This window comes from Embiotoca jacksoni, unplaced genomic scaffold (genome assembly GCF_022577435.1).
Source record: "Embiotoca jacksoni isolate LCO1_2020_lvr unplaced genomic scaffold, fEmbJac1.0.p SCAF_3, whole genome shotgun sequence".
NCBI classification, from domain to species: domain Eukaryota; kingdom Metazoa; phylum Chordata; class Actinopteri; family Embiotocidae; genus Embiotoca; species Embiotoca jacksoni.
The window spans coordinates 17,787,096-17,799,625 of record NW_027185381.1 but is presented as its reverse complement, the minus strand read 5'-3'; the positions used below and the strand labels follow the sequence as shown (position 1 = coordinate 17,799,625).

Genomic DNA, 12,530 nt, shown 5'->3' with positions numbered 1-12,530 from the left:
TCTATACTTAATCACGTCAGAGGCATCTGCAGTTTCAATTGTAATGATATTGAATTAATTCAATTTGCTATTGAATTCGGTAATTTTTTTTATTATTATTATTCTGGTTTACACTTCACTTTATTCATCAAAAACAAATACAAAACAAAACAAAATATTAAACCCCCCAGATAGCGTCAACCGACTATCAACTGGCCTTCCAGTATACTGTAATAAAAAAAAAAAATCTCTTGCTACATACCCGTCAGATTCAGATCTTCACTGATAGAAAAATAACTCTTTCAGAAACGCCACTCTCAACAAACATGCTATTATTAAAAGACTATACAAGATACAATATAATCAGGACCATAACCTTTGTAACTACAGTATGTACATCCTCAGTTATTGTCATCTCGTCCTGTAAACAAAATAATATTGCAGAATCAAACGCCACGAGGCGGCAGCATTGTGTTAGTATCTAATAAGAACAATGTCGAGAGTACAATGGGTGTTATTAAACTTGTAAGGAGCATTTTAGGAGCTTATGGTTTATTTAAACCGTCGATGCTTGTTTTCTTTCCTACATGCCCTGCAGCGGAGGGAGTCGCAGCTCATGGTGCAAAGCCCTTTGGTCTGATCATCATCCTGACTGTTTTAAAAGACTGCCTCTCGTTGGTGGGGTAATACTCTGTCGATATGTTATGCCACGTTCCCCAGTAAATGCCATCCCGGACTCCTTTGTATCTTCCCACATAGTATCTGCCGTTGAGGTTTGAGGCCATGCAGGCGTCAAACCACCAGCCGGAGCTGTAGTAGGCCCCGCAGTTCCCGGACGGATAGCGATCGTGGTCCCTGTCCGGGGTGGTGAACGCCTTGTTGTTGTGATCGTAACTTTTGCTGAAGCGAAGAGCATCTCCTGCGGTACCTGAGTAACCGCCTACCGTCAGTCTGTAGCGCAGCCGCTCACTGGCCACCCTGAAAAGATCGTACTGCGCATACTCCGCCAACCCGTCAAAATCCTCGAGGTCCACCCGCAGCACCATATCCCTGTCGCGGGTCAGCAGGTGGATCATATTGTTGCCCAGCCAAAACTCTCCCCCGTTCAGCTCCCCGAAGCCGGACTGGTACTGCGCCCAGGTGCGGTTGAAGCTCACGCTGCCGTCCTGTCTGCGCTGCAGCACGGTCCATCCTCCGCCTTGGTGCTCCATGTCACAAAACACCGGGAAGCTTCTGCTGCGGAGGTCAGGGGTCACCAGGTACACTCCGCTTTTTGTTTCTCCCGCGAGCAGGTAGTCTGCGCAGCCTCTCTTCGCTGTGGCAACTATAACAAAAATATTTAGGAAATTCACAAGGAATTATGAACACTTGCTTTCCCTCAAAATCCTCCAAAGAAACTAAAAGCCTTGCTTCATTTAAGAAGCAATCAAACTAAAGTCCTGCTTTTACCTTACAGGTGAGATTATCACCGTGCAGCTGGAGTGGAGCCATGAAATGTGGTGAAAGGAGGTCACAAGTGCATCAGGTCAGTGCAGAACTACACAGAACTACCTTTTCCACCCTAAAAAGAGTTGGTGCTTTAATGACTGTCACAGTGGACCTCTCCACAGCGAAAAACACAAAGCTTCAATCATAGTTGTATTTGAGACAAAAACAAAGTCTCTTTGTAACTTTGTAAGTGTAAGTTTTATTTCAGTCAGACTTTTCAGTGTTTAATACTGACTGTTTGAATTAATAAGATACAGATATGCAATATGATGCAGTGTAGTGATGACGTAAATAGATTGTAAAAGGTTGCAATTGTTAGTTTTATTCCTACTGGAGGCTGTGTCTTAATTTAATTTAAACGGAGCACATGGCTGATTTATTGTATTCACTTCTGTAAGCTATGCTCCACAGATGGATGTTTCAAAGCTGTTAGTTTATGCATAGTTGTGGTTTTAGCCTCACATTTTGCACACACATGCAGATTCCTTCTTTGACAAACAATAGCAATGATGTGTGATGAAAAGATGATCCCAGCCCACATTATTATATTGTAATTGTTTTATATGAGGATCATTAGAGTTTATTGCATTGTCCTCTTACTTATCACACAAATATTAATGCTCGAGTTCCTCCCCGGTTTTCTTCCAGCCAATTTATTGTGAAGTAATATCATAACAAGATTTATCATTTTAATTATAAAGTTGCATGTGACTTTTCTCTTTCCTTTTCAAACCCTGTATAATTTTAATTGCCTATTTTGAGCAGAAAAGACCCAACTTTTTTTGGACTCATTAAACAAAAATACAAATACATTTTTTGTGCACAGTGAGGCAAATCACTTTCCTACTATAGGTGGTTATTCATTCACACAGACACAAGACGTGAAATAATATATCTTGCCTTTAGATGTTATCGGTAGTTTGCTGTCAGGCCTGTCAGGCCTGCTGCCTCCCCGGGTGTCCTCGGGCTGCTCCTTTGGATGCCTGTACGGTGGTCTTCCATTCGCACTCGGGCTGTTATTGAGGAAAGCGGACACCTGGTTGATTTTCACACGCAGCTCTCGTGCACTGGGAGTGGAAGACTCTGCAGCCGGGGGCTCGGGGCCAGAGGTGGCAGGGGTTGTTGACCTGAAGTCACGGCTAAGTGTGGAGGTAATTTGGGAACTGGGGGAGAGGGCTGCAGGTGCCGTGTCCTCCACATTGTGAAATGTCTTGGCTTGTAAACTGGAGTCAGATTTGGGAATTAGATTTGGCTTTGTAGATCCTGGCCTGGTGCTTGGGAGGATCCCACTGATGCTTTTGTTTGGTCTTGTTGTCATTGGGATCGATGGTGGTGGACTGGCTGTTTGTGGCCTCGGATCAGACATAACCCTGCTGTTTGGGCTGACTGTGAAGTCTTCAGTGTGACGGTGAGGGGAGGGTGTGGTTTCCAGGCTGTTGGAGGTCTTTGGACTCAGAGTGATAGTTTTCCTCACGCTGGTACTGAATCCTATGTCTCGTGGGGAATGAGTCACTTCAGCAATCTGTTTTACAAGACCAGATGTAGGTGCCATATCGGTCTGAGAGTGTTGGACATCCTCTGAAGTAGTCCAGCTGATTTGAGCAGGATCTAAATGTGTTTCGGTCTTTGGATTTGGCTTTGGTTGCACTGCTGGTTTTGGCCTTTGAACGGGTGTTGCTCCTGGCTTCACTGTGGGTCTACTTGGTGGTCTGTATCGGGATGGAGGCCTCGGTTTGGATGTTTTGTTGGATTTTGCTTGGGGGACGTTATCAAGTACAGATTTGGTGTTAAGGTTAGGCGTTTGGCCAGGCCTGGGTGTTTTAAGGTTCTGATTTGTTTGTGGTGCTTTGCCAGTTTTAGGGTTTACATTTGGTTTCGCCTTTAAGTGTGTCACAGGCTTTGGATGTTTTTGGTTAGGTTTAGGCATTTGGCCAGGTTTAGGTTTTTTGTCATTTTTAGGGATTACCGGTCTGGGCTTAGGCCTTTGATCAGGGGGTACTTTAGCTCGACTGGGTGTAATTTTCTGTCCAGGGGTTGAGTTTTGATTAGATTCAGGCTCAAATAAAGGATTTTCCTCTGAGTTTTCAGGGGATTTATTTGGAGGAATTTGGTTCGGTTTTGGTGCAAATGTAGTTGTTTCACTTTTAGATTCAGGCTCCTGGACAGGTTTAGGGTTTTGGTTAATTTTAGGGATTCCTGGTCTGGGTTTGGGCTTCAGATCAGGGGGTGTTTTAGCCCGATCAGGTGTAATTTTCCTTCCAGGTGATGAGTCTTGATCTGATTCAGGCTGCAATGAGGGGTTTTCCTCAGAATTTTCCATGGATTCATTTGGAGGATTTTGGTTAGGTTTTGGTGCAAATGTAGTTGTTTCACTTTTAGATTCAGGCTCCTGGACAGGTTTAGGTTTTTGGTTAATTTTAGGGATTCCTGGTCTGGGTTTGGGCTTCAGATCAGGGGGTGTTTTAGCCCGATCAGGTGTAATTTTCCTTCCAGGTGATGAGTCTTGATCTGATTCAGGCTGCAATGAGGGGTTTTCCTCAGAATTTTCCATGGATTCATTTGGAGGATTTTGGTTAGGTTTTGGTGCAAATGTAGTTGTTTCACTTTTAGATTCAGGCTCCTGGACAGGTTTAGGTTTTTGGTTAATTTTAGGGATTCCTGGTCTGGGTTTGGGCTTCAAATCAGGGGGCGTTTTAGCCCGATTGGGTGTAATTTTCTGTCCAGGTGTTGAGTCTTGGTTAGATTCAGGCTCAAATAAAGGATTTTCTTCAGATTTTTCCATGGATTCATTTGGAGGATTTTGGTTAGGTTTTGGTGTAAAGGTAGCTGTTTCACTTTTAAATTCAGGCTCTTGGACAGGTTTAGGTTTCGGATTGATTTTAGCAATTCCCGGTCTGGGTTTAAGCTTTTGTTCAGAGGGTGTTTTTGCTGGATCAGATGTAATTTTCTGTCCAGGGGTTGTGTCTTGGTTAGATTCAGGCTCAAATAAAGGATTTTCTTCAGATTTTTCCATGGATTCATTTGGAGGATTTTGGTTAGGTTTTGGTGTAAGTGAATGTGTTTCACTTTTAGATTCAGGCTCTTGGACAGATTTAGGAATAATTTGAAGGATTCCTGGTCTGGGTTTAGGCCTTTGATCAGGTAGTGTATTTGCTGGACCAGATGTAGTTTTCCTTCCAGGTGTTACGTCTTGATTAGATTCAGACTCAAATGCAGGATTTTTCTCAGAATTTTCCATGGACTCAGTTAGAGGATTTTGGTTAGGTTTTAGTGTAAAGGTATCCGTTTCACTTTTAGATTCATTCTCTTGGACAGGTTTATGTTTAGAGTTGATTTTAGGAATTTCCAGTCTGGTTTTAGGCTTTTGATCAGAGGGTGTTTTTGCTGAATCAGATTTAATTTTCTGTCCAGGGGTTGAGTTTTGATTAGCTTCGGGCTCAAATAAGGGATTTTCCTCCAATTTGTCTGTGGATTCATTTGGAGGATTTTGGTTAGGTTTTGGAGTCAAGGTAGCTGTTTCACTTTTAGATCCAGGCTTTTGGACAGATTTAGGTTTTTGGTTAATTTTAGGGATTCCCAGTCTGGGTTTAGGCTTAAGATCTGGGGGTGTATTTGCTGGACCAGATGTAGTTTTCTGTCCAGGTCTTGAGTCTTGATTAGATTCAGGCTCAAATGAGGGATTTCTCTCAGAGTTTTCCGTGGATTCAGTTAGAGGCTTTTGGTTAGGTTTTAGTGTAACGGTATCTGTTTCATTTTTAGATTCAGGCTTTTGGACATATCTGGGTCTTTGGTTCAGTTCAAACCTTTGATCAGGTTTTGTTTCTTCTTCAGCTTTTAGCCTTTTCTCAGATTTTTGTTTTCGGTCAGGCTTGTTAATTTTAAGAAGATGAACCAGTTTTCTCTCAGGTTTCGAGTTTTGATGAATAACTGGGACCTCATCGGACTTACGGTCTCCGTCATTTGGAGGATATTTGCCAGAATTGGTTGCGTTTACAAGTTTAGGTCTTTGATGAGATGTAGTTCTCTGAACAGGAGCCACAGACTTTTGATGGGATTTGGGCTTTTGAGGACGTAACTTGCTTTGATCAGGTGTGCGGTCTTGGTGATGGTTAGGTATTGGATTGGGTTGCAGATGTTGATCGGTTGTTAAAATACCAGGTGGAGTTCTTTGATCAGGTTTTGAAATTTGGACTTGTTTTGGGATGTTGGCAGGTTTGGACTGTCCAGTTGTGGGTTTGTTGTGAGAAGGCTTTTGCTTTTGGTCAGGTTTTATTTTTTTGTCAGGAAGAGGAGCTCGATCAGGTTTATAGTCATTCTTCGGATTTTTCAGCTTTGGGTCTGCTTCAGGCTTAATTCCAGGTGAATGCTGTGGTTTCGTGCCAGTCTTAGTGCTTGAGCTGATGTTCTTCTTCGCTGTCCAAGGGCTGTGATCTGCTGCTCCGGTGAATGCAGTTATGTATAGGTTCTGAAGAGGAGCTGTGGTAGTTGTCGTAGTTGAGCTTACGTGACCCTGGAAGCCTGTCCCAATACTAACCTTGAATGGAGAGTTGAATCTTGTGGTGACACTTGTTCTCTGCTGTCCGGTGTCACCCGTTTTGCTTGTTGTGGCAGACTCTGCACGAGGGCTTGGGGGCTCAGAAATGCTAGCTGCTCGGAGTCCTGTGCTTTGGGTTGGTACATAAGCAGCTATTGTCTCATGACTGACATCTGTGATCAAATCTAAAGTGGAACTCGGCGAATGAGGAGATGGAAGAGATGACTCAAAGATTGTAGCTTTGTTCAGGTCTGTGGAGTCAGGCCTGGAAGCTAAGCTAATGATAGAGAGAGGAGTCGGGCTGATTGAAACAAAGTCTGTCCTTTCAATTGCTTTGCTGGATGATAATTCTGCATCCCTGTCTCCCTGCACCGTCTCCATTTTTTCATCTGTTTTGATCTCCTTTCCCGTCGCCCTGCTCTCCTCCTCCACTCTCCCCTTTTTTATACTCTTCACTTTTTCTGTGTGCCCGATGCTTTCGGTCTGTTTTGGTTTCTCATTATTTCGCTCCACTTTTGTTCCCTTTTCCATTTCCTTTTTCCTTTCCTCCCCGTGCTGCACGTGCTCCTTATTTGTATGCTCACCGTGGTTCTCAGACATCTTTATTCTATCACTAGCTTCAGTCTGGGTCTTTTTCTCTGTTTCCTCGGTTTTATCATGCCACACCTGATGGCCACTTTCTTCTAGTTTCTCTTTATTTTTTACATTCGTGGTCGTTTTTCTTTCTCTTCCGCTCTCCAACTTATCCTCTTGAAATCCCTCGGATTTCTCTTTTGTTACATCGTCTGTATTTCTATCTGTCTCTCTCTCCCTGTTGTTTTGGACACCAACCTTTTCTCTCAATATATCAACTATTTTCTTATGTCCAACAGCAGTTGGTACCTTTGACTGTCTCAGTTTGTCCTTTGCTTTTGCCCCCTCTGACTGAGCCTTTCCATCTTTTTTTGCGACTTCTGTCAGAGTTTCTTCCTTCTCATTTTCTTTCATGACTCTTTTATCGCTCTCTCTTTCTGCTTCCCATTTTTTTCTTTCTTTCTCTTCCAGAATCAATCTTTTTTCTGAGTTGCCATCTTCTTCAATCTTTTCCATCTTAACACTGTCTGTTTCACACTTTTGTCTAAAAGCCCTTTCATTCTCTTGAAGTTTCTCATTCATCCAGTTCCTCTCATCCTCCAGTCTATCCTCATTCAGCTTTTCATGCTCTCTTTCTCTTTGCCTTCCACACTCTCTCTCAGTTTGGCTTACTGTGCAGTCTGCGCACATCTCTCTCAGTTGATCCACGCTGTCCTTCAGCTTCTGCAGGTCCATCACGATTTTCTCCAGCTCTTTGAGTTGTTGTGGCAAGTGAACAGTCAGCGGCGGCAGACTGATTAGGTAAGGGCACGTGCTCTCATGATGTCTGCACGGCCCCTCAGGTCTCAGAGTTGCAGCGCAGGGCCCAAATCCTCCATCCCCCAGGAGGAGTCCTTCATCAGAGTCCGCTGTGATCCAAGAGAGACTTGACAAGGCCAGCAGGGTCCGGCAGACGCTCAGTGCTGTTAACCTCATCGCGTCCTCAGAGTAATGAGTGAAGGGAGAGGAGGGAGAGAGTGTAAAATAGACCCACCTCGCAGTTGGAGGAGCGCAGTGACAGTGAGAGGGGGAGGTAAGGTGGGAGGGAGAAGAGGAGGGAGGGGGACCTGATGAAGCTGTGCAGTGGAAAGTGAATCTGTGAGACGCTTTGAGAGGGAAACAGGTAAAAAAAAATGTGGGAGGAGGATTGTGCGGATGTTCTCCTCAATAGATGTTGTCAGTGAGATGGTGGATGATAAAAATGAAGCGTGAGGAAATGGTCAAATATTTTTACTTCATAATGTAAGCAGAATTAAGTTTAGCAATTAAATCAGTAACAAAATACTACAAATCATGAGAGCTTCAAAAAGCATTTGTCTTATTGGAATCCTATTATTACATTCCAATTTATCCTCATTCTAGTCACATCACTTAATGAGGACCATTTGTAATGCATTCTCACTCCATGCTGTAATAATAAATGGATCACAGACTTGCATATGCATGTGTGTCACAGTTGCTTTGGCAGGCGCCTTCCGAACTTCCTGTTCGTGGGTCCACAAACATGTGAGTGACAGATGTGACAGGTCAAAATATGCAATTTGAAGCAACAATATTGGCTACTGAGCTGGAGCCAAGAGATTGTCACTCAGATTTGTAAGGACACATTTCATTTTACAGTAATATGGGTGGATTAGTTAAGCTTCCGAGTCATAAAAGTCTGGAATGTCAGGTTTATCCAAGACGGCCACTTGATTCAGAGCCAGAAAAGAGAAATATTTCATGTAATATTGACTCTATTCAGACTGGACTAATCCTCAGCAAGTGTTATGAATTGGTGAGGCAATTTTTGGGTGGAGAAGCTCATCTCACTGTGTACAGACTGTTCATGTAAGAGTCGGGCTGTCGGCTAATTCGTTTTGTCTACATATAGTCCAAAAAAAATAGAAGGAGAGCAAACACAGTCACATGAACTAAATGAGGCATCTGCTTGGCAGGGAGTTTAGATAATGAGGCTTTAGTTTCTCAGACCGCGGGTGTAAATGTCAGTTCCACCACAGGATATGAGATATGAGTGATAGCATGTAATGGCAGCGTTTGATGTCTCAGATATTTGTCCATTTTTAATGCTCGTTCAACCACTTGATTTGTCTTATTTTTAGACTGAAATATAAACATGACCCTTGGGCAGTTTTGTTCTCTCGTTCACGGGCGGAGAGAGTTCTCAGCTGTCGTTTAATACTGACGAAGGAAACCATTTGTTTGGTGAGAGGAATGTTGGGAGCATCAGGTTAGAAATAAAAACGATTTAAAATGGAAAGATAGCACATCACTGGCCTGCAAGTTCATATGTAGATCTGGAGAAACAGCATCATATAAAAACATTATCAAGTTTAAATGCTACGGTTGGTTGAAACGTCCATGTTTTGAATTCATTTTCAGAAATAAAGTTTTCAATTGTTTTAAATAGACTAAAGGTTAATAAACCTTAATGAGTTCCCATAGTTGCATAGACTGGCAGTAACTCTCTTTTAATCCAACCTAGCTTTATCTGACTTTACATTTCAAGTCGAACCTTCCTCCTCCCCAGCTAATGCAGTTATGAGCTCATTTGACATTTGGCAACTGTTGGCATGATAAAAGCCAGAAATAAGTGTCCTTTCACCTTTCACCTTTCACAGTCACTTCACTGTTTTAACACTTACACTGAGAAATACTGTGAGAGAAATGTTTACACTCTTGAGAGACTTTAGCCCGAACACTCGGCTGTATTGATTTATTATCACAGAGCTACATCTTTTACAGCCCGGCCAAGCATAAATCTCAGCCACTGCTCAGCCACAACAAACGAACCTGACCGTTTGCACCGGCTGCACCAAGAAAGGTAATCATTAGAAGTTGGAATGCGTTTGAAGGTTAATGGGATCAATTCATTTGATAGTAGCCTCTCTAAATGAATTAATTCTCCTCTCAACAGCTGAAGATCACTGACGGTGTCTCTTTTACCCATTTATGGACAGTCGGGTTTTTTTCTCCTCAGGGTGCCCTTTTAGGAAACAGTGTTTGAATTCCCCCAGCGAGCTGGCTTGGCCCATTCTCTGTCCTGGATCGTGTAAACACCGTGGCTTTTTCCATACAGACTAGGACAAACATCTGACCATCAGTCCAGCTTTGCTGCCTGCGCTTCCTGGCAGGCCACTTCATCTCCATCCACTTTGGGCAGAGGAGCCAGTGTCGTCGGTCATGTCTGTTATGTGCATAAGTGTCCCATTTCCAGCTGAACTGGAGTGAACCCAAAGACTCTCGTAGTGCAGCGCCAGCCTCTTGTAATACCACACTCAGTCTGCCTGCCTGAAGGTAGAAACCTACCTGAACAATATTATTCTACTGACTCATCATTTGCATGCCAAGAACAAATAAATATATTTTCATTTAACAGAACAGTTACATGATACAACTCCTGCCTTAATCGTGTGGATCAGAGTGTATCAGTTCAAAATTAAAGTTTCACTTCTCGTCTCTGTCTCACTCTTTCTTTCCCCTCTGTCATGCAAACACACAGACATTCATATTCGCATGGATTGTCTGTGGCCAGTTCCTTCATCCGGCAGTAACTGAGACATTCCTTTGCCATGTGTGAGAATGTTTTTCATCGGTCAATTGACTGATAGTGATTCTTAAAAATTAAACAATCAAGTGTCCCTCACATCTGGGCTGAATTTCCTTCAGCTCGCCAACACCAGATAACGTCAAGTCAATTGGTGTCTAATCCAAAAGCCTGGGCTTCATTAGGACATTATTTGGAATTTATATTTAAGAATCCTTGTCCTGATGACTGATATAGAAACCGGGCGTAATATGGAAACAGGTTACCTGCTGCTGTCACTGTCTGCTCCACGGCAGCGGACTCTCAGGTGACATTTTTGAGACCCCGGCATGCACAAGAAATAAACATGTTTTTCCATCACAGGAAAGATTATTTTATATGTTTAAAGTATGTTTTGTAGTAAAGGTTCTACAGAGACATAGCTGTTCGGTTTTCCATCATATCATATCCTGATGTTCATACTGAATGGATTTGTGCTGCATTCTGTATATTTCCAGCTGTGGTTAATAGAAACCATGCATCATACACAGTTGACGGAGTAGATACAAATGCGCAGAAAGGTGCGCCTGAATGCATCGCAAAAACCCACTCCAGTTCTACAGTAACATATATTTTTTTAATGATTTTAGGAATGTTAACATAATGACATGAGAAAGAAAAACATCTTTTATTACCCTGAATACTGAAAGTCAGGAAATAAAGGAGGTACGCAGGTACTTTACTTAACTATAAGTAGAAATACCACAATGTAAAATATTTTATTATAAGTAAAAGTCCTGCACTGAAAATTTAACTTAAGTAAAACTAGTAGTATTAAATTATTAAGTATTATTCAAAAGGTACTTAAAGTTTTACAAGTAAGAGAATGCACTGCATAAAACTGGCCCTTGTGAGTGTTAAGGTATTAAATATACTTTTGAACTAATTATTAATACCGCATGAATGTATAAGTCTCGTTTTACAGTTAATACCGCTGGATCTGATCTTAACCATTTTATGTATTATTAGTTTAACATGTAACAATATAAATGTTTTGTTTGTAAAATATGCAAAGTAACTTGAACTGTCAAATCTAATACAGTAAAAAGTTTAATGTTTATCTGAATTGTATTGGAACAGAAGTATTAAGTGGCAAAAAATGGAAATATTCAAGTACAAGCACTTTTAAACATAAGTAAACTCAAGTAAAGGTACTTTCTGCCTCTGCTGAATATGAAGAATAGCAATCTCTGCACTGCTTTCTTTTACAGGAACCAGAAATAACCTTTACTTTATTCTCCTGCAAACTTTCTGCTTTATTTATGGTAGCTGTTTAAGTGTCAGTGAGCAGTGCATTCACTCAACAAACACGTTGGGTCAAAAGAAATAAACAAATCTCTTTTTATAGTGAGTGAATGTTAGTGCTGATGAACACTACCTCTCCGATCGCTCCAAATGTAATTTTCCACATATTTGTTGGATTTGTTTCTGTTTTATGTCATAACAAAAAGATAACTGTCATCCAATATTAGTATGTTACAAAAGAAAACATTTAAGCATTGAATTGAAATATGAACTACTTAATGTTGACATGAAATGACTAACAGTACTTAGATGTTGGATGTAGTGAAAGCAGTGACTCACCGAGTCTTGTTGTGCAACAGTTATGAGCACACTGAGCTGACACCTCCCAACATTTAAGCCTTAATGACACACAGGGTCAGTGAACCACAGAGGAAAAACGCATCTCATTGTATTTCTACCGCTTTACTGCCACCTAGTGGCGTCTGCAGGAAACGAATCATAATATAGGCTACAGATTAGTTGTAACTAATGAATCAACAAGAAGGCTTTGATAAACAGCAGATACTTTACATGGAAATAGGACTATATATTATCACAAAAGTGTGTAGATTTTTTTAAATAAATAAAATGCTTTATAATTTTTTTAATGAGTTAATTACATCCATAGATATGTATATATACAAAATATGAGAATTTCACATTTACAGTTATTTACAAATTGATTATTATTATTTTTTTTTAAATTAAAATCTAAAAGTTTTTTAATATACTGGGTATTTTTGGTAAAGACACAATAATTTTGGAAGGGTAACAAACTTTGCTGGTACATTTCTTGTTAAATGAATTATCTTTCTGATATTTTTTGGGGCGTAATTGGTATATCAATATCTGAAAATCATCTCATGAAGCAATATGAGCTCTGTTTTCTGCAGCTTTATTTATAATAGAAAACTTATTGTCCGGTTTTTGTGTCACCATTACACTATTGTCATAAAATGTAGAACACCTGGAAGTTGGCTATTCACTGATCCATGTAATTCTTTTGTTTTTCTCTTGCAGAGTTTTGTTGTTGTTGTTGTTCTCGAG

General features: G+C 41.1%; 1 protein-coding gene across 1 annotated transcript; it reads right to left on the bottom strand.

The window, feature by feature from the left end:
- Positions 1-84: 84 nt before the first annotated feature.
- On the bottom strand, positions 85-7,592 carry LOC138206581 (uncharacterized). The gene is made up of 2 exons (XM_069163382.1): positions 2,368-7,592; positions 85-1,303 (listed from the first exon to the last, which is right to left on the bottom strand). The coding sequence occupies exons 1-2, from the start codon at positions 7,547-7,549 to the stop codon at positions 594-596; spliced, it is 5,892 nt and encodes a 1,963-aa protein (XP_069019483.1). The 5' UTR covers positions 7,550-7,592; the 3' UTR covers positions 85-593.
- Positions 7,593-12,530: the final 4,938 nt, after the last annotated feature.